At 44.4% G+C, this 23,259-nt stretch overlaps 1 protein-coding gene across 1 annotated transcript in view; it reads left to right on the top strand.

Moving 5' to 3' along the window:
• The first annotated feature begins 2,848 nt into the window (after positions 1 to 2,848).
• TXNDC11 (thioredoxin domain containing 11) overlaps positions 2,849 to 23,259 on the top strand; it is a 538,914-nt gene continuing 518,503 nt past the window's right edge. The window contains exon 1 of the mRNA XM_086941405.1: positions 2,849 to 3,116. Within this exon, the coding sequence (XP_086797531.1) occupies positions 2,992 to 3,116 (125 nt within the window). The 5' untranslated portion in view covers positions 2,849 to 2,991. The remainder of the gene's footprint in view (positions 3,117 to 23,259) is intronic.

The raw sequence follows: 23,259 nt of genomic DNA on the forward strand, positions 1-23,259 counted from the left end.
TCTCGATGAAAACTCACTCCTTGGTGAGTAACTTTTCTTTGACCTGTCTGAATCCTTAGATACACTAAAAACATCACTTTTATCGTTTCCTCTAATCTCCTTCACAAACTTTTCTGAATGTTCTATCGACTTTGCAATATCTATAGCATTGTTGAGAGACATATCAGATGTTGTCCAAAGTCGTTCCTGCACTTTTTTGTTATTTGTCCTCATCAAGACCTGCTCATAAGAGATGTGCTCAAAGTCACACATGACTGCTAATGATCTTAAAGCAGAAACAAAATCTTCTACAGGTTCATCTGCACGTTGCTTCCGTGAGTAAAAAATAAACCTCTCCATGACAATATTCTTTTTTTTCCATATCTTAAACTTAGCTGCAAAGAAGCATATTCATACACATTAATATTCCCTGGATTTACTAAAGCTGGTAACGTTTTGAACTCTTTCAATGCAATTCCACCCAAACAATGTTTTAAAAGTGATAATTTCCTATCTGGTTCACAATCTCCCTCCTCCAACACATCTACATAAGCTAAAAATACAGGTTCCCATATATCCCAAGCCATGGGAGGTTCACCAGGTGATGACAAGAAAGATGGAGGAGGAACAATGCCAGCCATACTAAACAATTTGTTAAACTTATACTATATTGTGCAATGAATGAGTCTTAATAATAAAAAAAAAACCATCAGAAATAAGAATGTGCATGTAAAAGAAAGAAAGTCTCTAACCGTAGCTAGGACACGCAGTGTGCGTATCACTGGTGTAATGAAAAAAATAAAATAATAAATTCTCCTTTTTAAAGCATGAGGAAAATAACACGCGAATGATACGCCATACTCGTGTTACTAATCATCCAAACACTCCTTCCAGGTCGCGTTGCTATAGCGTTCACGTTGCGTGACAGTCCGACGTGTAACGTCAGAACGTGATGACAAATGAAGGAAAAGCGTCTTCTGGCTCCTACGTGAAACGCTGACAACAATGGAATCCACACGAGTCCACAGGATTCGAGGTGAAACGGCAACCAATTGAACACGGAGAAAGTTCAAAAATATGCCGTCTGAAGTAAGGTTAATTCTCTTTAAATTTCCTTTTCTTGCTTCCCAATAAAATCCAATAAATCTCCGCAGCTCCGGAACAAGATTTCACGGTGCTCACACGGGTCTTACTGCAGAGTCAAGAATAATAAAATAAATCTTGTTCCTCTCAAGCACGTAAGAAATCCCGCCCGTCGCCAGTGTAGGGAAGTCACAAGGAAGAGAAAACACGCAGGAAACGTGATGGATGTAGACGTGATTTATTAGCGTCTACTCGTCTCGAAGTACAGGCTTGTAATAATATAACTACCCCAACAGCCATACTCCCCACATTCCGGATATTCAAAGAATAACAAGGTCTCCCAACATTCCCCCGAGGCACGAGCTTGTCACGAGCTATTAAACAACAAGAATGCTCGTGACAGCTCACACAATAAATATGCAAGTACCCAACACAGGCGGTAGGGCAAAACCCCACCTATACACCAAAAATGATTTATGTGGAAGGGAGGGCTTGCTGAGGTGAAGCCACTCTAGGCACTGCCTCTAGAAATTATACAGCCCAATCTCTATTATAGAAAAGGCGTCGACCGGGGGCTTTTCCAAACAGGCTGTGGGCTTAGGCAAGGAAACTCTGTCTCACGCGTGTAGAGTCGGTGTGTAAACACTGTAGAACAAAGCTATTCGCATCCGCGCATGCGCGAAGTGCTGCCTGAGGAAGTAAAAGAATGCGGAGAGGTGTGCGGCAGACGCGTGCTCACCCCGGAGCCCCCGAACTCCCTTCTCCACTCAAAGACGCGGGCAGCAAGCGCCCGGGTCACGGAAGGCGAACCCGCGCTTCCATTTAAAACAAAACGGCAGGGAAAACAGCCGCAACTATACCCGGGACAACGCGACCAAAAGCAGCGTGACAGCGCAAGAAACACACCCGGGCAATGAAGTGAAAGTAAGCAAAAAGCAATACAATACACACAAGTCAATAAGCAGTAAATAGTATGTAAATTCACTTAACTGGCTGCGAAGCAACAAAGAAAGAGGAAGTAATGCCCTCTATGGTTGCTTATATAGGGATGTAGTCTCTATGGTTGCCCAGGTGTTCATGGGTACTGTAGTTTTGTGTTTTCTTTATTGTGTTTTTATTGGCTGCTGTCTGACAGTAAAGAAATAGAGAAAGCATAATCTGAGCCTCCTGTCCTGCCATAGAATTCTTCTTTTAATGAATGGCCCATGAAAGTCCTACTTTTATTTCTTTGCGTATCCATCCCTACCTACAAACAAACCCTGGGTGGCCACGTCACCCCAGCACGTCCTGCCCTACAGCTCCAAGTCGATCATATCTAACAGCTTACCCACTGATAAATTCCCCGTCTGTAAACACGGAAGAAGGACAATTACATCAAACCATACTAAAATGCCGACTGCTACGAATCTCACATCAGCTCTTTGTGAACATGTCCGCTGTTTCGAATATTGAAAATTGCAAGTTTTATTGTTAGGATTGTGATTTACATGAGATGTAGCCAATTGTTTGATAAACATACCGACATTAGGCTGTTACCGACATTTGGCTGTTCTATCAATTAGATTCGCGATTGTTGTTTTAACAAAAGACTGTTAAGGTTCGAAATTGCATGCAACGTTATCATAAGCATTAAAGTGTTAGAGATAAATCAATTAGGATAAAGCATGTGTGAATGGGCTAGCCACGGCTTCAAAGGGAGGCACTCTAAGCAACTTAAACACATAGCAAATGTTAACATGGCCGCCATGTTTACAATCACACACGGGATTTAAGTTTGTTGTCCGTTCTTTGTGTCCATGGTACGAGACTAAAGACAAGCGCTTGTCCTGAGCTGTCATTGGGGTCCCCGCCCCGTGCCCGGGTTCGCCCGGCCCCCTGGCGGTGGTGACACTCCCCTACTACCTGCACGGCTAGGCATGTGAAGTCGGCATGCAGAGGCTGAGCCCGCTTCACTGCACACGGGTGCTGTCCCAGATGGCCCGAAGACCAGATCTGTTGTGCGGGGCCATCGCCCTGAGCTGCGCCCTCATTGTAGCCCTCAGGTTCACCTGCAGGTGAGGAGTTGTTTCGAGGGGGTAATTGGAGATACGATGAGTGGTGAGAAAGTGGGCATAGGTGAAAAGAGACACATTGTAAAGAAAGAACTTCTGAGCCGGTGTAGAGGTGATGTGTCACTCTCTATGAGCATAAGAGGTGAAACTACAGAGTGGGAAAACTACTGTCCAGCAAGGGGGATAGGTGAGGCTTTAACGGACCAGTAGATATAAAGAGTTACTGGAACGGCATAGGTGGCGCACTTCTATGCGAACGAGGGGTGAATACAGCACCTCGATAACACTGCATCTCCCTCGGGCTCAATGGAGACCGAGGGAACACACACAATGGGGCAAAGTGATGCTTTATGCAGCACTGGTTCCCTGAGAAATGCGTTTCATGAGCTATAGAGGCGCTCATGCAAAATTCCAGTGCTATTTTGCTTTACTACTCGAACCTCCCCATCACCGAATTCGTTTTTACATTGTCTAATTTTGTTAAAAATTGAAACGAGCAGTTGAACTCGTGCATTTTGCAGAATAATTTGCGAAGTAAGGGGATAAAACCGGTTTCAAATACTCATCCTGCTTGACAAAGTTTGACGTTTTTCACTCTGACAATCAACTTTATTTTTATAAAGTGTACCTTTACATAAACTGTGATATACTATTATGTAGAAAGTGCTTGTAAGGCAGTGCTTCCTAGAAAAATATTGAGATGTGTAGCGAAGCGCTCTAGTTGTTAAGAGCGTGCGCCCGGGGCATTCAGAACGTGCGGCGCCATTACAGATGCCGCGAGTCGAACAAGCGGCAAGTCACGTTCCCGGCGCTCGGGATAATAAATCCTCATAAACAAAGTTCCGATTATTTATTAGAAGCGGACATGTATAATTTGGCGACGAGGATGGGATACCAAGACCGCCCTCCGTGTGGCTCAGGACAGAACCCACCACACAGCATAGTGACCCTAGCGCGGCAGAGGAACGAGCAGCACCACGAGGCAGAGGGGGCATTTCCAAGAGTCCAGAACACATCGCAACAGCGGTGGCCCCCCCCCCAGTGGAGAGAAGGCAGCGCATACATTCAGCAAAAGAGTGCAAATGAAAGCGAGTGAAATAAAGGCACCACGTGACCTCCCAGAGACAAGACTGACCGGCACAGCTACCAGCCACAAGCCTAGCACTGATCAGCAGCCAAGGAGCCGAGCTCCACAAGGGAAACACATAGCATCAGCCCACCACTGAAGCAAACTCGCCCTCTCACAGTGAGTACAAGGATTCTTATAGCGCAATTTGCCACAGAGTCACACATGTGGGCTCACCATCTGGAGCCCCACCCCTGACATGGCACAGCGCTGGAGCGCCAAGGCTCATCCCGAGTCAGGAAAGGGAGTCCTGCACACACGCAGGCGAGCAGGATGGAATAGAGACAAGCCCCGGGGAGTCCACCAGGAGTCGCCAAACAGCAAGTCCCAACCCAGCGCGAAAGGGGGAAAATGTGCGCCCAAGCGTCGTCCCTCACCAACTTAAACCAATTTTTTCCAAAGAAAACAAAGCAGCGGAGAATCAATAGATGAGTACGTAGCACCTCTGCAGAAGTTGGCTGTGACATGCAAATTCGGCACACTGCCCGATTAACTCATCAGAGATCAGATCATAATGCACACAGCAAATACAGCGATCCAAGAGAAATTATGGGTAAACGGAGACGCCCCTCTCAAAGAAGTGATGGCACTTGTGAAGAAGGTGGAACTATCGAAGAGGTGTGCAGAAGCAGCAAAAAGGAGAGCGTCAACAGAACTCCAGTTATCAGAGTGGCAGATAGAAGCAAGCAAGAAGTGACCCAGCAGCCTACACAGCCGAACACCAGGTTCCAGAAGAAATACCCACAAAGACCAACGAGAACCCAAAGGCCACAGGTTGAAGGCAGAAACAACTGCTACAGGAGCGGCAGCAAAACTCATGACAGCAACGACAAAGGATGCCCGGCGTTCAGAGCTAAGTGCTCCTTCTGTGGAATCATGGGACACTATGAAAAGGTGTGTAGGCGGAAACTCAGGAGATCGTAAGTGAAGTATCTAGCCCAAGAGACTGACTGAGAGGATGTAGCACCTGAAGGAGAAGATGAAGAGGATGAAGTCTTGGTAGGAATGAGCTGCGCTAGGTCCAGAAAAACAGTGCTACAAATGAAAATAGGAAGAGTACTGATCAACATCGTGGCAGATTCAGGCTCCCTGTATACCATCGTCCAGCGAACAGTATGGGAGAGAGACTTTGAACCACGGACACGCAGGGACTTAATCCCAACAGACATACACTCGGTCACATTCACCGGCGAACCTATACCCATTGTGGGTTATTGTACCCTCAAGTTCGAGTTCAGAGGAAGAGCAGCCGAAGGGAAGCTCTAAGTCGCTGAGAAAGGACCATCGGTCCTAGTATGGATAGACAAGGAGCGCTGGGGATCCAACTCAACCCAGGGGGAAGCACGCAAGTGATGATGACGGACACCGTACAAGCGTATGAAGAAGAGGCGTGGAAGAAGGAGTACCCAGAAGTCTTCAAAGGAACGATTGGTCGGATGACGAAATTCAGACACAAAATATGCCTAAAAGCGGGAGCTCAACCAGTGAGCCACAAAGTTCAAAACATTCCCTTCAGGAGCAGGGAGGCAGTACAGGAGGAGCTCCAACGATTGGAAAAAAATGGAGTCATAGAAGCTATTGAAAGTGCCGAATGGCTCACACCGTTAGTTGTTGCACAAAAACCCAATGGGAAGATACGCTTGTGCGTGGATTTGAGGGAACTCAATAAGAACATTATAGTAGAAAAGTTTCCGGATAAATGAGATGCTAGCAAAGACCAAAGGGGTAAAGTGGTTTTCCACGGTGGACCTCACATCTGCGCACCACCAAATCGTTCTGCACCCTTCATGCAATCACCTAACACCGTTCATCACACCTTTCGGATGTTATAAATTCCTAAGATTGCCATTTGGGTTCGCATCGGCCGCGGCGGTATTCCAAAAGCTCATGCACAGATTATTTAAAAAGGTAGAAGGCGTGCAGTACTTCCAGGATGACATCCTCATCATGGGCAAATCAAAAAGTGACCATGACGCCAAACTACATGCCGTTTTGACCATACTCGGACAAAATGGTCTCACTGCAGAATGGGAAACATGCAAGTTTGGAGTCGGATCAGTGACATACCTAGACCATGAGATCAGCGAAAGGGGGACGGAACTGAAACAGGCCAATGTGACAGCCATTAAAGAAGCGCCTACGCCAAAAAGGAAGGAAGACATCCGCTCATTCCTAGGCATGGCAGAATTTTATAGCAATTTCGTTCCCCGCTTTGTATCCAAAATGCACCATCTGAGACAACTCCTGAAGGAGAAGAACATCTTCAAATGGGGAAGCGATGAGCAGACAGAATTTGATCTACTAAAGCAGGACATCTGTGCGGCCATTACCCTCAAAGGATTGACCAAGCAGCCCTATCCATACTGGCCAGTGACAAGGGGCTAGAAGCGGTGCTAATGCAGACATCCCAGGAAGGAGAAGTCTCCACAGTCAGCTTTGCCTCCAGATCTTTTGCTCCCAATGCAGAAAAGTTTAGTGTAATAGAAAAGGAAATGTTGCAGCGGTGTGGGCCATAGAACGGTTCAGGCAATTCTTGTGGGGCTCGAAGATCCTACTCCACACAGACCACAAGCCGCTGGTGAGGGTCCTGACCTGGAGCGGGTATGCACACGCAACGCCGCGAATAGCAAAGATGACGTTGAGACTGCTAGATTATGTTTACAAAGTGGAGTATATCCCCGGGACAAAAACAAGGTAGCCGATTTTCTGAGCCGAGCAGCTGCGATGAAACCTGCAACAGAACAAGAGCCCTCAGAGTGGGATGATTACATAGTTGTTCTTACGCAAGACCATGAAGGAGTGATCAGCAGTCTGGAATGGGAGGAAGCGTACTCCAATGATGAAACGTTGAAGACAGTGAAGAGCTACGTGACGCAAGGGTGGCCTGACAAAAAACACATGGACAGCCAATTGAGGAAATTCTGGGAAGTCAGGGACGAGTTATCCATTGGAGACAATCCGGTGTTTTTACTCATAGCAGACAAAGTAGTGCCCCCACAACCACTAATAGAGCACCTCTTAGCCATCCTACATGAGGGGCATCTCAGAATAATGAAGACGAAAGCCAGGGCGAAGCAGGCGTACTGGTGGCCAGCAATGGACAATCAAATAGAGAAACATGTCAGGATGTGTGAAAGTTGCAGCCAGGCAGACAAAGCTCAAGTCCTACTACGCCCGCCCTTGGGGAGGTTCACTTGCCCCTCAAACCTGTGGGAAATGCTATCTGTGGACATCTTGGGCCCCATACTAGACACCAATGGCATACCCAAATACGCAATCCTCCTGGTAGACCGGTATACCAAATGGCCGGAAGTGGACATTTGTGAGGAGGCTGACACCGATGCAGTACTTTCATTCCTCACCACCACATTCTTGAGAGAAAGGATTCCTAAGGTTATTATGTGTGACAATGGGCCACAATTCATTTCAGCAAAGTGGAATGCCTTCATGGACCGCAATGGAATAGAAGTCAAACACACCCTGTGTACCATCACGGCGGGGAACGGACTAGCGGAGAGATTCAACAGGGTGATAATGGGCTCGGTACAAGCAGCAATAAGTGCAGGAAAGGACTGGGAGAAGGAACTACAAAGGATGCTATGGGCATATCGCATCACCCCAGCCAACACAGGATAAAGCCCGTTCAAGGTGCTCAGAGGACGAGACCCTTTCATGATGGATAATGTAGCATGGAAGCAACTAGTTGTTCAAAGCAAATGGCCCCCGACAGTTGTACGTCGCAACATGGACAGAGCACAGGCCTTGTACACTGAATACTACAACAAACGTTGCAATGCCAAAGAAGTGACCCTAGAGAAGGGCGAGTGGGTGAGAGGGAAGCAAGCCGTGATGAAGTGGAAAGGTGACAGCAAATTCAGCCCTCCATTACAAGTTGTGGAGTTGTATGTCAGGTCGGCATTACTAAGCGATGGCAAGGTATGGTCGCAAGATAGAATGTCACGATGTAACGGAGTCATGAAGTGGGAAGACCCAGAAGCTGGGAGTCCACCCACCCCGGAGATAAGCCAAGAACCTGACACGGTGCGAGCATTGGAAGGAACTATGCAAGAAACTACCATTGCACAGCGGAACAACGAAGAACGGTACGTTCCAGTAGAGTGGGAGAGTGAAAGGTTAGCCTATCAAGTCACGCCTCGCAGCCCAGGTACTGAGGTGAAAGAAGAAGGACAGAGAAGAATGGTGATGGTGGGTGCCTGCCCACCGACCAGAGACCAGCGAAGGGAAGGCAGCCCGATGATAACGCGTACCATGCTGGGCCGACTGATCAAGGCACCCAAGAGGTTTGAGGACTATGACATGGAAACCAAGTAAGACTGTTATGTACTTTAATCCACTGACTACCACGGTAGTCCATGGACCATGTCTGAAATCATTCAATGTTTCTTACTTTTGTGTGTCTAATGCCAAAGGGGTGAGATATGTAGCAACGCGCTCTAGTTGTTCAGAGCATGCGCCCGGGGCATTCTGGGAATGTGCGGCGGCCATTACAGATGCCACGAGTCGAACAAGCGGCAAGTCGCGTTCACGGCGCTCGGGATAATAAATCCTCAAAAAAAAAGTTCCGAGTATTTATTAGAAAATTGCAAACAAAACAGGTGATGGACAGAATGTGGATCAATGTCACACATTCACCCCAGTCCGAAGATCTGGGCACAAATCCATCGTTTTTTTGCACTCCACACCACCCTGGGTTAGACAATGGCGATATGCAAATCAGCTCTGACCCTGTGCCCCATGGGAACAGTCCAGTCCGAACTACAAAAGCCATGTCCTTCCCAGAACGGAATCAAGCATCCGAGGACCGGACCGGTTTCGAGGTAACACCTCTCATCAGCTTGACTCCAGTGGTGTGGAGTGCCTCGGACCCACGTCTGAGCATCCCCAGCGCACTTAGGGCGGAATTTGCAAACAAAACAGGTGATGGACAGAATGTGGATCAATGTCACACATTCACCCCAGTCCGGACTGGACTGTTCCCATGGGCACAGGGTCAGAGCTGATTTGCATATCGCCATTGTCTAACCCAGGGTGGTGTGGAGTGCAAAAAAACAATGGATTTGGGCCCAGATCTTTGGACTGGGGTGAATGTGTGACATTGATCCACATTCTGTCCATCACCTGTTTTGTGAGTATTTATTAGAAGCGGATCTGTATAAGATGCAGGAATGCATTTTTTTCCAGAATTCCTTTTTTTTTCTCCACTGAGAGATGCCAGCCCTTTCCCATATAATTGCGCGAGCCACTGAAAGCTCGAGCCTGAAGCCTGGCTGGCTTAGCTCGAACTCCTGTTGGATCCTCGAGCCCATAACAAGCCGACCTGTCATGTGGCTTGCCTGCCTCCTCTTTCCGAGGATGTGACATTATGGGGTCAGCTCAACCTCCTGTGTTTCTGGGCAAATCATTTAATCCCCCGCCTATAAACAATGAATGTGACCCTGACACATTTAACCAAACCCTTTTGTAAAATGCACCAATTCCTTTGGGTCGAGTTCACGCTATATAGAAACGGTAGAAAAAAGTAAAACATAGAGGTAAAAACAAAGTCTTAACATAAGGAAAAACAAATAGGTACCCATTTTTCTGGCTGATTTGTACAAAGTGCAACCAGAAAACCTTGATAAATCACAGCTTCCACGCTTACTTTGTGTGATTTTTAGGCAAATATTTTTTTCACAAAAACTCCTTTTTCTTCATTACTGCATATGAAAGCACTTTCAATTAAGCGTTTTCAAAATGCCATTGTACAAAAACCTTATGCGCTTGATTTAATAGACTATATTGTTGCTCTTGAATAATCTGAGTTACATACAGTGTTTACATGACAATTTCTTGCCTCAGTGGCCTAATGGTTTATGTTTAAAAACTATCACTTTTAATAAGTGCTGAACGCAGTGCTATAATGTGAAGTATTCATGTCAAAGCTTCACATGTCAAGATAATACACATTCTTGAATTATGAAGTGGCTTTATCATTTTTACGTGATATTGAACGTGTGTTTTAAATGGCAAACATTTTCAGGGCTCTGCTCGTGAACAAGTTTCAAGTCAAGTCAAAAGAACTTTATTTCGGCTATTGTAGCCATAAAAGCTCAAAATGTATTACATTTCGTAAAATAAAATGATGTTGAATGGAAAACACTCAATCATGAATAAGTATTCAGAGCATCACAGTTTGATAAAGTTTTTACATAGGGACTTCATATTTTGATATTAATTAACACAGCCAATCTTTCCTACCCAACAGGGTTTAACGTACATATAGATCCAGGGTACATAAATGAGAATTAAAACTCTTAAAAAGAAACTAATTCTTAAAATTTTTTTTTTAAAGGAAAACATTAAAATATCTTTGCCAAAACAAGACTGTTTGGCACAGTTCTCCAAACAATATAAGAATGCTTACATTTATTAGCAGTAGGGCAACATATGGTTACTGTCCAGCTCTTTTCCCTTAAGGATACCTCTGCGAATACACCACATTGCAAATAGATATTTTGAAGTAACAACTACAAATATTGTGAACGTTTCATATTTAAGTAGCCTAAAGACCTCAATATAATTTCTAAACCTCAAATTCCTGCAGAGTTGAATGACCCACCTCGATCTGGGCCTGGCATAGGCAGGGCAAAACAACATTACATGGAGTTCTGTTTCCTCAGAAGCAGAGCAGCCAGGACAATCAGCTTTTTTTGCACCCTTCCATTTATTTGTGAATGCATGGAACTGGAGCGTACCGTGCCTAAACTGTAGATATTTGTTTTTTGCCATAAACGGTTGGATGTTATCTAATGTCAATTCTAATTTGTACTGCTGCTTAACATCCCAAAATCTTGAGGAACAAGAATTCATGCTCTGGGTCAACAGGGCAAGTTTGTGACCTTTAAAAATGGTAAAAACTTTTTAGGTATATTTGGACATGTCTCTTCCGGATTGGTCCACATATTTGCCCACCCCAGCGAGGAGCATAAGTGCCTAACATAAGATAGCCTAGGTAAGTTGGCTGCACCCAATATCGACATAACGTCCCTCAGTTCCTCCCTATAAGTAGCTAGCTCTGACGTGCTCCGTATGCGACGCCAGAAGAGGAGGGGGCGTGAGGCAATTAAATCAGCAATAGGGCCAATGCCCAAGTTCATCCTCAATGGGATTAGGGGCGTGCTTCTCGGAAGACCAAGCAATTGTTTGACAAAAGTATTCTCTGTGACCGATAGATGATTAGATGAACAGTGACCCCAAAGTTCTGCTCCATGTAAAGAGGCTCCCCTCGCTTGGGTTTTGTAAATTTTTGCAGGGGGGCCAACCACTTTTTGTGTACAATTTTACCCATTGATTGTGTTAGTTTCAAGTTGGCCTTCTTAATTTTGGTCCCCCAGTCCATCTTATAATGAAGAGTGATACTAAGTAGTCAAAAATGAACACTCTCTCCAGGGACCTACCCTCCAATTGGGGATGTGGGCAATTAATGGTTTTAGCATTGAAGACCATATATTTGGTTTTCTGGACGTTTATCTCAAGATTCCTATTCCTGCAAAAAGCACTAAACTCATCCAGTACACGCTGCATACCCATTGATGATTTAGACAGGAGCAGCGTGCCATCGGCGAACATTAGGGCCGGTATTTTACGGTTTGCTAACCTTGGGGAGTCTATGTCCTTCGCTGCCAAGAGGTTTTCGATTAGGCCATTTAGAAAGAGGGAGAAAAGGGTTGGCGCTAACACACAGCCCCGCCTCACCCCTTTCTCCACAGGGAAAGGATCAGTCAATTCTCAATTTTTGCCATACCTTACCCTCGCGTAGGTACCTTCATGCAAGCGCTTCATTAATTGACAAAGATAGACCGGTGCTCCCATGTTATGGAGAAGACTCCATAACTGGTCGCACCGGACCATATCAAAAGCGGACTTAAGGTCCACAAAGGTTAGATAGAGGCTCCCCCCTTCCAAAATAACTGTTTTCCAGTGGATTAATTGCTATCTAAAAATCTGATCGATGGTTGAGATCTTGGACCTAAATACTGCTTGCAGAGGGGTTAAAATATTCATCTCTTCCATCCAAGATTGCAATTCCCCCCAACAGAACACGTGCAAATATCTTTTGGGAAACATCGATCAGGCTTATTGGCTGATAATTTGCCGGATTAAGGGGGGAACATTTTTTAAATATCGGAATAATTTCCGCACCGGCCCAGGCTGAGGGAAGTGCCATACCCTTCATAATAGCATTGAATAGGATCTGTAGATAAGGATCCCATACTACCTGTTCACTTCTGAACAGTTCTCAAGGAATTCTGGCCAATCCCGGTGCCTTGTTAGGAAGTAATTTTCTCAACGCCAAGGTAACTTCTAGCATTGTGCAAGGTGCTGGTTCCGTATTTACAGGAATTTGATCTATATCTATTGGCCCTTGTACTGCTACTTCATCCATAGGCCTGGAATATAGACCTTTAAAATATACTCTCCAAGCTTCTTCTGTCAGATTTGGTCCTATAGCCGAGTTGCCTTCGGAATGACCAATTTTAACCAAATTCCAAATGCTTCTCATATCTCTGGCGTCCAAAGCTATCTTAATTGCTTCCCATTTATCATTCTCCTAAGCTACTTTAGCTTCAGCTAGGTGTTTTTGTAATGTTTCCTGGCAATTCTGATACATTGGGGGTCCTTATTTTTGACCCCAAGCACCAGTGCATGTTTTGCATCCCTACACGCTTTGTTAAACCAGGGGTGATCAGATTTTAAAACAGGTTAGTGATTGTTTCCATAGTTATAAAAAGACTCTGCCAATTTTAAAACCATTTCCTGATGATTCTTATTCATCAAATACAATGATTCGTGACCTTGGTAGTTTTCCCACACACAAAAAGCTGTTTCAAGATAAGGAATAGAATGTGTGTACAGAAAGGCCATTTTTTCATTAGATGCTACAACGGCCCCCCAACATACTCTTCTACCCTGTCTGTTGCAATTAAACTTGGAGGAGATTGTATCATCAAACCCTGTCCACCCCTAATTCGGGGATAAGTACCAGTGGGTTATGGCCACTTTCACATCCAGATTGACCACAAAACGCTTAATGCTAAACCAATTCTCAACATCTACCAAAATGTAATCAATTGTAGAGGCCTGCCCAGGTTTATTAAAAGTTGGGTATCCCGGTGTATCTGAAGGGAATCGACCGTTGCAGGCCCTTAGCGAATAGGTAAGAGTGAGTGAAGTCACTTGAAGAACAATGGGAGTCCACTCCCTTGTTGGATAGATATTGCAGTCCGGTATAGACCACACTGAGTCTTCTTCGCTAGTGATAGTTGAGCTTATGCAATTAAGGGGTACAAAGTGACAGTTAAGATCCCCCCCGCCCCCTACAATTTTATGGGCATACTCTGGTAAATTGCGAAGGAAGGAGGCCAGAATATCTAGCGTCTGAGAAGTTTGCCCCTTCCTCACTGGACGAGAGAATACATTAATAATGGCCAACTTAAATGCGCCATCAAAGGAGAGTAGGATGCACAAGATGTCCAAAGAATCAGTGTCTAGTATTTTAAATTTGCAACCCAGACGAGTAGCAACCCAAATGCTGAGGTGCTGAGGCCCCTGAGGGTCTCCCTCTCGGCCCCTCGGTGAATAGGCCACATATCCTATCCTATATAGCCGTACAGAGACATAGCTCATGGGTGTCAATGTATTCACCCCAATCGGGGAGGTCTAGTTTAGAAGTAAGACCAGCGAGATTTCAGGACAGGGCCTTTATGTTATGCAGGTATATTATTTTCTTATTTTGTGGGTGCACAGGTTCCATATCCTGGTGTAGCACTTGGCTAGGTGTCCCCTCCCTCACCAATAATGTTCCCGGGGGCTCCTCTAGTGTTATTAGTGGAGCACCCGAATTTCCAGTGGCAACTACAACCACAAGTTTTCCCCTTGGGAGATGGACTACTACCTCAGATCTATCACAATCTTGAAGCACAGCTGGCTGGGTGACTCTGCCTTCTATTGATTCAGCTGGGAGATCCAGCCAATCGACTAGGTGCAGACTACTGTATCTGTTGCTGACTGGGACGTTAAAAAGCGGGGTTTATTCAGGGCCCCGGCCCTTGTTTTGCAAATTCTCAATCTGGGCTCTCATTTCCCATTTTTTATATACACCTCCCATTCTGTCTATCAAGGATCTAGGAGGGTAAAAATAGCCCTAGAGGGTGTGTCTGAATATCACTGGTCTCCCTAGAATGACCCCAATTCAAAATGTATTGTACCACCCTGGTGTCTCTAAAATTAATTAGGATACAATCGCCTGGAATATTTTTTGGCCTCTGTCCTAGCCAGCTTACCCGCCTTACAAATAGAATCTCACACTGTATTAGAGTTGGGAGCGGTCTATATTTGTTTAGCCAATACATTACTTTATTTTTTAACTCGGAGTAAGACTCTCCTCTTCCTGTTGCTAACTCTGGTACTCCATATAGGACTACAGTGTGAAGAGTCAAAGCCGGGGGTAGATCAATACACGGGAGGCCAGGTTTAGTTGGGTTTCTCTCCAGTTGCTTCTTGTCACCATGGTCCCTTCTGCAATTACTTGGAGAATTTTGTTTCACTTGCGGACCTGAGTTTGTTACTGAGGTCATGGGGGCGTAGCCAATGCCCCCCTCCTTAGGTGCCCCTTGTTGTAAAACTCCTGGGACTACAGTTTTTTGGTTGCGGGAAATAGGCCCCGTTAAGATTTTAGTAGCCGCTAGAGCAGTGGAAGCAGATGTGGTCGGCAGATTACTTTGGTTTATAGAGACCTGGTCAGTGGATATGAAATTATCCTGAAAACTGGAAATACTATCTATTTTGCTCCCCCATGTATCAACCAAAGAAGTAAGCTTCTCAATATGTCTCTTAACAGCTTCTAGCTCAGTTTGTACTAGGGCTTCAAAGTGGGTTTTAAGTTCTTTAGCCACATTTAGTGCCCATATTGGCGGCTCTGTCACTGCTTAACTATTTTCACCAGTAAAGTGAACCTTGGTCTGCATCCTTGTTTCTGTACTCATAGAGGAATGTGATTGTTTCCCCCCCCCCTTATGGGCTTTTTGCTTTCTCTGACCTCCTTTCCTGGCTACCCCCTCCATGTCAGATTTTGATTTTGATTTCCAGAGATCGATTTTTCAAGAATGGGCCTTAGATCAGGAGTGGTCGATAGATTTACTATTTCGGGGGAGTCAGAGGCTCCTATTTTCAGAGTCATTGTGGAGCTAAGAATCAAGGGTGTCAGAGAAAGCGGTCTTTAAGTGCGTTCTATTTCATTAGAAACAGCCCCAATTGCCTGCCGGAGCATCTTATCAATTGCAGTTGGTTTTAAGGTTGGCTTACGTACAGAGGCTTTTTGGCGGGTAATAGGCCTTGAGGGTGTCCCTCATGGTATACTATAGCTATTTTTCCTCAATAAGATAGTAATACAGGAGAAGCTAATCAAATAGATCGCAAGAAATCACTCCCTGCAAGGCTTTAAATACTGTAGTCCTGCCTGCGCTATTTCCAACCACCCCCAGGAGAAAAGCTTGAATTTTCAACAACAATATTCCTATGAAAAAACATTAGAGATGTAAAATTACAAAAAGACAAACATTTTTGGGGTTTGGCTTGTGCACAAGTTCTAAGATCCAATCCAGACGCTTGGCTGCCAACCACATCAGCCAAGGCTTTGTTTCTGCCCAAATAATCTGACTATTCTCTCACTCCATTAGGAGATTGAGAAACGCCACATGTAGCGCTTCCTAGAATGTTTTCTTCCAGCCCTGTTCACTAACCATTAGGGATATTCATTGATTTGAGTGGGAATTTGGCTACGCAGTTCAATTGTTGTTCTTGGTCTCATTGTAGGAGGCACAGGCTTAGACTACCTGGTATTTTAATTTTACAAAACACACTCAAAAGTACTGGCATCAACCTTTGAATTACCTATATTGAAGTTAGGCTTCATGTTTTATTATAAATTGGTTGAAGTCTGCCTATTTCCCTAGCACATAATTTGATGTTTGTGGTCTAACCAGTCTCCCTCTGAAAGTGTCACATTGCAATGCAGATTGGGTAATAGTCAGGAAATATTTTAACATAATGTGATGTGAATGCTAACCTCAATGGGACCTTTGTACATGCTGGCCGAAGTTTAATATGTCCATAGCGCAAAGACTAGCTCTAGCTAGAAGGATTTCATTCCAAGAACATATTCATTAAATGGAGAAACCCTGTGATGGACATGGCCTTTCTATTCTGCAAATTGAACTCTCTTTTGGTTCTTCTTGTCTGCAAAGGGAAAGCATCTAGGGTAGGGTTGGTCACATTGGAGCTCTTCAAAAGAGTCTGATTTGATTGGCACTGTTGTCCTAAGCATTAACTTTGACAGCATACCTCCTGGCGGTATGGTCTGCTTGATCCCCCAGCTAGAGCAGTTGACCTCGAAGGTGGAGAATCCAGTTCGAGTCTCTGCAGGGACGCTCATCATCCTGTGATTATGGGCAAATAACTTAATCTCCCTGTACCTAACAAAATGAATGTGTCCGTCTGTAACGCAACTGGTGCTCATGTAAAGCGTTCTAATACCTTCGGGTTCAGTTCGCTCTATATTAAAAAAAAAAAAAAAGATAGCTTCAATCACTAATTTAATTAAAGGATTCATTACGCTGTCATCATTATTGAATACTTCAGTTCTCCCTTTGGGAAGGTGCTGGGCTTTTTCTCATTGTATATTTGCATACAGCACCGGATATAGCCCAAGGCAACTATTCTTTTTCACTATGAGATGACATGCATTAGACATTTACCACTATGGGGTGCAGATGTGGTCTGAAGGCTAGGGTGGTCGACCTCGAAGCTGGGGAACCGGGTTTGAGTTTCGGCAGGGATGCTCAATATCCTGTGATTCTGGGCAAATCACTTAATCTCTCCGTGCCTTAAAGAAAAAAAAATGAATGTGTCCATCTGTAATGCAACTGATAAGAAGTCTAATACATTTGGGCCTAGTTTGCGCTATATAAAAATCCCCCCAAAAAACCATGGGGGTGCTTTTGTTAAAGCCTTGCCAATATACTGAGTCTTCGTAGGCACAGAGTCATCTGTATGTAGAAGGTGGATTCTAGTGTTTTGACTTGTTCTGTGTGACACCGAGCAAGGAGTAATATCTGTTTCTCAACTATGGAAGATATGTGGCCTTGGTCAGAAAATTGTGGTCGGATTTTGCCCCAGAAAATGAGCTGCATATGTTAAAAAAAACATCTTGAATAACCCAATGATGGTCTTTGCATAGCAGAAATAAAGAGAAGACACTGCTGTAGATACCAAGATTATTACCAGAGTCCGGGGCCAAATGAAAGACAGAAAATGTGATTCTACTGGTAGAACCTGAGTGGGATAGGGCCTGCAGAAGAACCAAATTAGTCTCTTGCGGTGTTCGATTTCAACTACTACCGTGTTTCATCACTCATGCCTTTCACAATTTATGAGTTTAAGTAGGGGAGGTGTCCCCAGCGTGAGGCCTCCACTTCCCTTTTATAGAAATAGTGTAGAAATATTATTACACAGTCAGTCAAAAGTAACTTATTTGGTTCTTAACAAAAACCATAAAAGTGTACAAACATCAAGAATCAACCCAATAAGTAATACATTAGCTAAAGAAAAACAATTTACAAATCTCATGTTTAGCAATTTAAAATTTGTATAAAATTCATCCATATAAAAGAACAATCACGCATATTTAGTGACCAAGAACGTTAACATTATTATAAAAGATAAAATAAGGTCTAGCTAAGCACACTGTTTCCAGGTTAAATTTTTACCCAAACGCATTGCAATGGCTAGAAAGGTAGAAACATTAAAAATTTCCCAAACACTGGACAGGAGCTGGAGGTACAAAAGGGCTGGCTTAACTTGCATGAAGCCTTTATCCTTAATCAATGGGACGATACATTTTTTTCTTATAATGGAAAAGTAGTTGCAAAAAAAATAAAGTGAGCAGTATCCTTAATGGAAAGACCGTCACATGGACAAATCTCCAAGTCTATAGCCTTAGTCCAGCCTGGGCGACCTGTGAGAAGGAGATGGAATTTATTTAACCTGAACTTAGTAAGCTAAAATCTGTGGTTAGAGTTATTTACCACTCTCAGGTATAATTCCATCCCACCATGATTTACGAGCAGCTGATGCGCTCTAACAGTTGGTTTAATCAATTCTTTATTTTCTCTTTCTAGACCCTTGATAAACTTATGAGTTTCCTTTACCCACTTTACATCCCCTTTGACCAATTTAGTCGGCTGGCTAAACAATTCGGGCAGCCTAAGTTATTCGCTACCCTCTTGACATAATGCAGCCATGGGATAGAGTCAAAGTGATCAAGGGCTAGCCAGTCCCTCAACACCTCATGATTCAGTTCAAGGTCAGGGTTCAACCAAACTGCAATCCACTTCAACAATGGTGCCAGAGCAATTCGGTCTGCCAGAAATTCCACCCCACATTCTTGATGGACAGTATAGCCTGGAGTGGATTGGGGAACCAATAAGATATTCTTTAAAAACTTGTCCTCTATGCCTTGTAACAGCCTTGCTTCCTTGAAACCCCATAGGTCTGCACCATACATGGCTATTGAAGGACATTTGGCCTCATAGACTTTTAAAATAGCCTGTAGGGGTTTTACACCAAGTTTTCTCGCAAAGCTGAACACAGCCAAGGTGGCCCTTGCAAAAACATTTCGTTTTACCGCCAGTTGGGGCAACCATGAGGACCTCTCGTTAAAAATAACCCCTAAATAAGGGAAACTTGAGATTTTAGACAACTCATTTCCATTACTATACAGGGTCTTCCATTTTTTGCCCTTTTTGCCCGTGGCCATTACATGGGATTTTAAAAAGTTAATGTTCAAATCTAGTCCTATCATAAAATGTGTTTAAAAGCAGCTGCAACCCTACTGTTGTGTGTGCCAGGAGAGCGGCAGCATCTGCATACAATAATGCAGGAATTAAGAACTTGCCCGCCTTAGGTATATCTTTGCACGCATTCTCTAAGACCGTGCCTAGGTCATTAATATAGAGAGTAAAAAGCAGGGGCGCCAAATTACACCCCTGTCTAACACCATTTATAATTCCAATCTTGCCCGTACTGTTGCCCTGCCGGTCATACCTAACTGTAGCAGTGAGGTCCCTGTGAAGGTGTGCCAGGAAGTACACGATATGTTCGTCAATGCCAAGCTTTACTAATATGGGCCACAATTTCGACCTATTCACTCGGTCGAAAGCCGATGAAAGGTCCATATTTGCTATATGTAAAGACCCCCCTTTGGCAAATGTGTACTTTCCAATTAACATCTGTAGATTCAGGGCTTGGTAAATAGTCCCACGTCCTTTCCTGAATCCATACTGAAGGATCGAGAGTATGTTGTTCTCGTCTAGTGTGTCAGACAACCTACTTAAGAGCACTCGACCTAAGACCTTCACTGCTGAGTCAATGAGCGAGATTGGGCGATAATTACCAGGTCCCCCCCTATTGCCTTTTTTATAAATTGGCACAATAACTGAATTAGACCAGGTGGTTGGGATGCCGGATTTACAGACTCTATTAAAAATGTTAGTTAAAATATTGGACCATAACTTGATGTCAGATTTGAAGAGGTCTGCAGGAACGCCATCTGGACCCGGGGCTTTATTACTAGACATTTTACCGATGGCTTCTGCCACTTCCTCCTTAGTGACGGATAAAGTATAAGAGGGCCAGGTTGGGGCTGGTGAAACCACTTCCCCTGCTGGGACCCCTTTGTAGACTGATTTTAAAATAAGAGTGCCATACCTCTTCCTGTATGGCACAATCTAACTGACTGTTACATACAGCATTAAAATAAGGCTTGTTGATAATGGACCAGAATTTTGCACTATTCTTTAACACATCAGTTGGTGTTAGATCCTCCCAGGCTGCATCCCTAATTTCTTTCCTTCTTGCTTCTACTACCCTTTTATACGTTTTCCTCAGAGAAGCCACAAGGACCCTATCCACTGGTTTACACCTCAGTGCCTTTCTAAGGTTTTGGTTAGCAAGTGTGCAGTTATGGTCAAACCAGCCAACCCCCCCCCCCTGGGTCCTTTACTTTCCCGGGGCATTTAAGGGCCGCATTAATCTGAGAGCAGACTGTTAGGTAGGCGGCCGAAACCTCCATGTCACCCGCTTCAACATCCATGCATATGTGCATTTCTCTGCCTATGCTATCAGCAAGATTAATTAAAAAATCCTCAGGAATCACTTTACACCATCTTATCCTTCTTGTCTGATCGGTTAGAACAAGGTCATTCTTTTTAACCCTATCACTACATTTGTGGAGCATTCTAATAAGGCCATTCACATTGAGGGTTACTGGATTATGGTCACTAAAATGGGACCAGCTCACAAAATAACTACTAATGTTGTTCCACACAATGTGACTAACAAAAATGTAGTCAATAGTGGAGCCCCCCCCAACCTTTAAAAGTTGGTATGTTTTCATCTTTGAGTCGGGGTAGCAACAACCCATGATCTGCCACAAGTTTTTCAAAAAGAACACCTTGAGTGGAGTGCTCAAAATGAGTATCTCCTTGTTCTGTCGGGCCTAGCTTGTCCATTATAATACATTTATCCGGGCACCTATGAATGTTAAAATCGCCCAGAAGAATGATTGAACGCGAATGGAAGTTTGCTACCTGATAGTTAACCAGTAGGCAATCAATGTGGGCCAAATGATCAGTCAAGGTATGTCTCGCAAAGGAATTATGAAAATTCATGACTAAAATCTTACCAGCCCCCTCACAAACAATTTGAACTGCCAGACCGAATGGGGAACCCGTCTCTATCTGGGTACATTTACCTGGGATCTTGGCCGAGATTAACGTGACTAGACCCCCCTTCGACCTCCCCATTGATGAAGCTATCGCAGGGATGAAAAACGAATAATAGCTGTCCAAACTGAGACTGTTCCCTTGATCCCATGTTTCTTGTAGGCAAATTATGTCTGCCAGCCCAATAGATTCTCTCCAAATAGGGTCATCCAGTTTGCTCCTGAGACCTGCAATATTCCAAGTTACAAACTGGATATCAGTACTAACCGGAACAATAGCTACCCTGGGTGATGATTGATCCGTGCCAATCAGCACAATAAAATCATCAGTCAATTCCGGATTCAATTTTACTCCTTTTTCATCCAACCCTAGGTAACCATTTTCCACTTGTTCAACCCGTCCCTCCTGGATAAGAGGGGTTTCGTGCTCATTAAGCTTACTACTCCCCCCTGTATGTCAATCTATCCCACCTAAATCGGATAGTGCATCAAAAGGGTTAAAAACTGAAATGTTAAAGTCTCCTGCACCCTGTATGTGGCGAAAAACCTTTTGTGGATAACCTCCATGAATAAAGGGGGCTTGCGGGATATTGACAGGTTGTCTAATGTTGGCCCAATTTGTCCTATAGAATGGCGGATGTGAGGTCCTCAAACCAGCTCTTTGAGGTGCCTGTGGATAGAAATATCCTAGATCAAAAGTCATGATCCCACCCCTACTGTTATAATTAGGGAAGCCACTGATATATTGTGCCACATGAGGGTATCTAAAATTTACTACAATGCAGTCGCCCTCAACATCCTTAGCCTTGTATCCCACCCACCTTACAAGTCTAACATTAATTATTTCGTCCTGTAAGTCAGGTCTCAGTGGCCTGTTTTTCTTTAACCAAAACATCACCTTGTTTTTCAACTCTTGAAAGGGCTCAACCCTGTTGTTACGCCATTCTGGAACCCCTACTAACACTATCACATACAGATCGGATTCTTTAGGAAGGTCCAATCCTTTAATGTCATTCCTGCTATTTACAACCTCCGGAGTTACTTTGTCTGGCAAGATGACTTTAGTCTGTGGCCCCTTAAGCGCAGTCCTAACTTTGTCTCCATCCCCCTTAACAGTGGGTATCTCTCTCACTGGGTTTAGTGGCTTCTCTTTAGTCCTATCTCCCACTGACGTAATAGGCCTATTACTCCCATTTGATAACTTTCTCTTGGAGGCGGATTTCTGCTTAATTTTCGGGGATTTGGGTAAATTAGATACAGTAGTTGGTGCTTGAGTCGCCTTTGCCAGGTTCTTTAGTATTTCAGAATTGACCTGGGTGGTATTTTGCAGGGCCTCCAACTGTGTGCCTAACCTTTTTAACCGCTCTAATATGGGCAAAAGTGGAGACCTTACCAGGTGTCCTATTTTTTTCTAAGGTACAAGGTATATCTTCTGCACCACTTTGATCAATGTCTATGATTTCAAGGGTGGAATTAGCTTGAGTTTGCGAAGTTGGCTCTCCCTGAGTGGGGATCTTATTTTTATTATTATGACTACCCAGGTTCTGCCTAGGTGACTGTTCTTTTAACCGAAGCATGGTACAGACCCGACTCCCTTCCAAGCATCCTGGCAGCCCTCCCTCCCCTTTACTCCATGTTCCACGCAGATCGACCAGAGGAGAGCACAGGCGGCGGGGTAGCTTTGATCGCCCGTAAGGGACTCCACTTCAAGACACTCGTGTCGCCCACGTTACCTGCAGCCGATTGCCTTGTAGTTCGTTCCACCTCTTTTCAGATCCCAATTACTTGTGTATTAATCTATCGACCACCTCAATCATCCTCAGGCTTCCTTTCTGCCCTCCAGGACTCACTCGCCACTCTTGCAATCAATAGCGCTTCTGTTCTCATGCTGGGAGACTTCAATTTCTGGCCCACCGACCCCGCCGAGGATACGAAATCCAAGGACTTCACGCAACTGCTACTTAGTATCAACTTTACTCAGCATGTCCAAGATCCCACCCATATCCGGGGCCATATTCTTAACCAGATCTGGACTTTAAACATCCTGATATCCACCCCTATCATCTCTCCCTGCCCATGGTCAGATCACTCCCTACTCGCCTTTTCTTTGGTTCAGAGTCAAAAAATTACTCCCCCCTCCCCCCACCCCCCCGTCCCAAGAACACCAGGGCAAGAAATTG

This window comes from Lissotriton vulgaris, chromosome 10, assembly GCF_964263255.1.
Source record: "Lissotriton vulgaris chromosome 10, aLisVul1.2, whole genome shotgun sequence".
Classification (NCBI taxonomy): Eukaryota; Metazoa; Chordata; class Amphibia; order Caudata; family Salamandridae; genus Lissotriton; species Lissotriton vulgaris.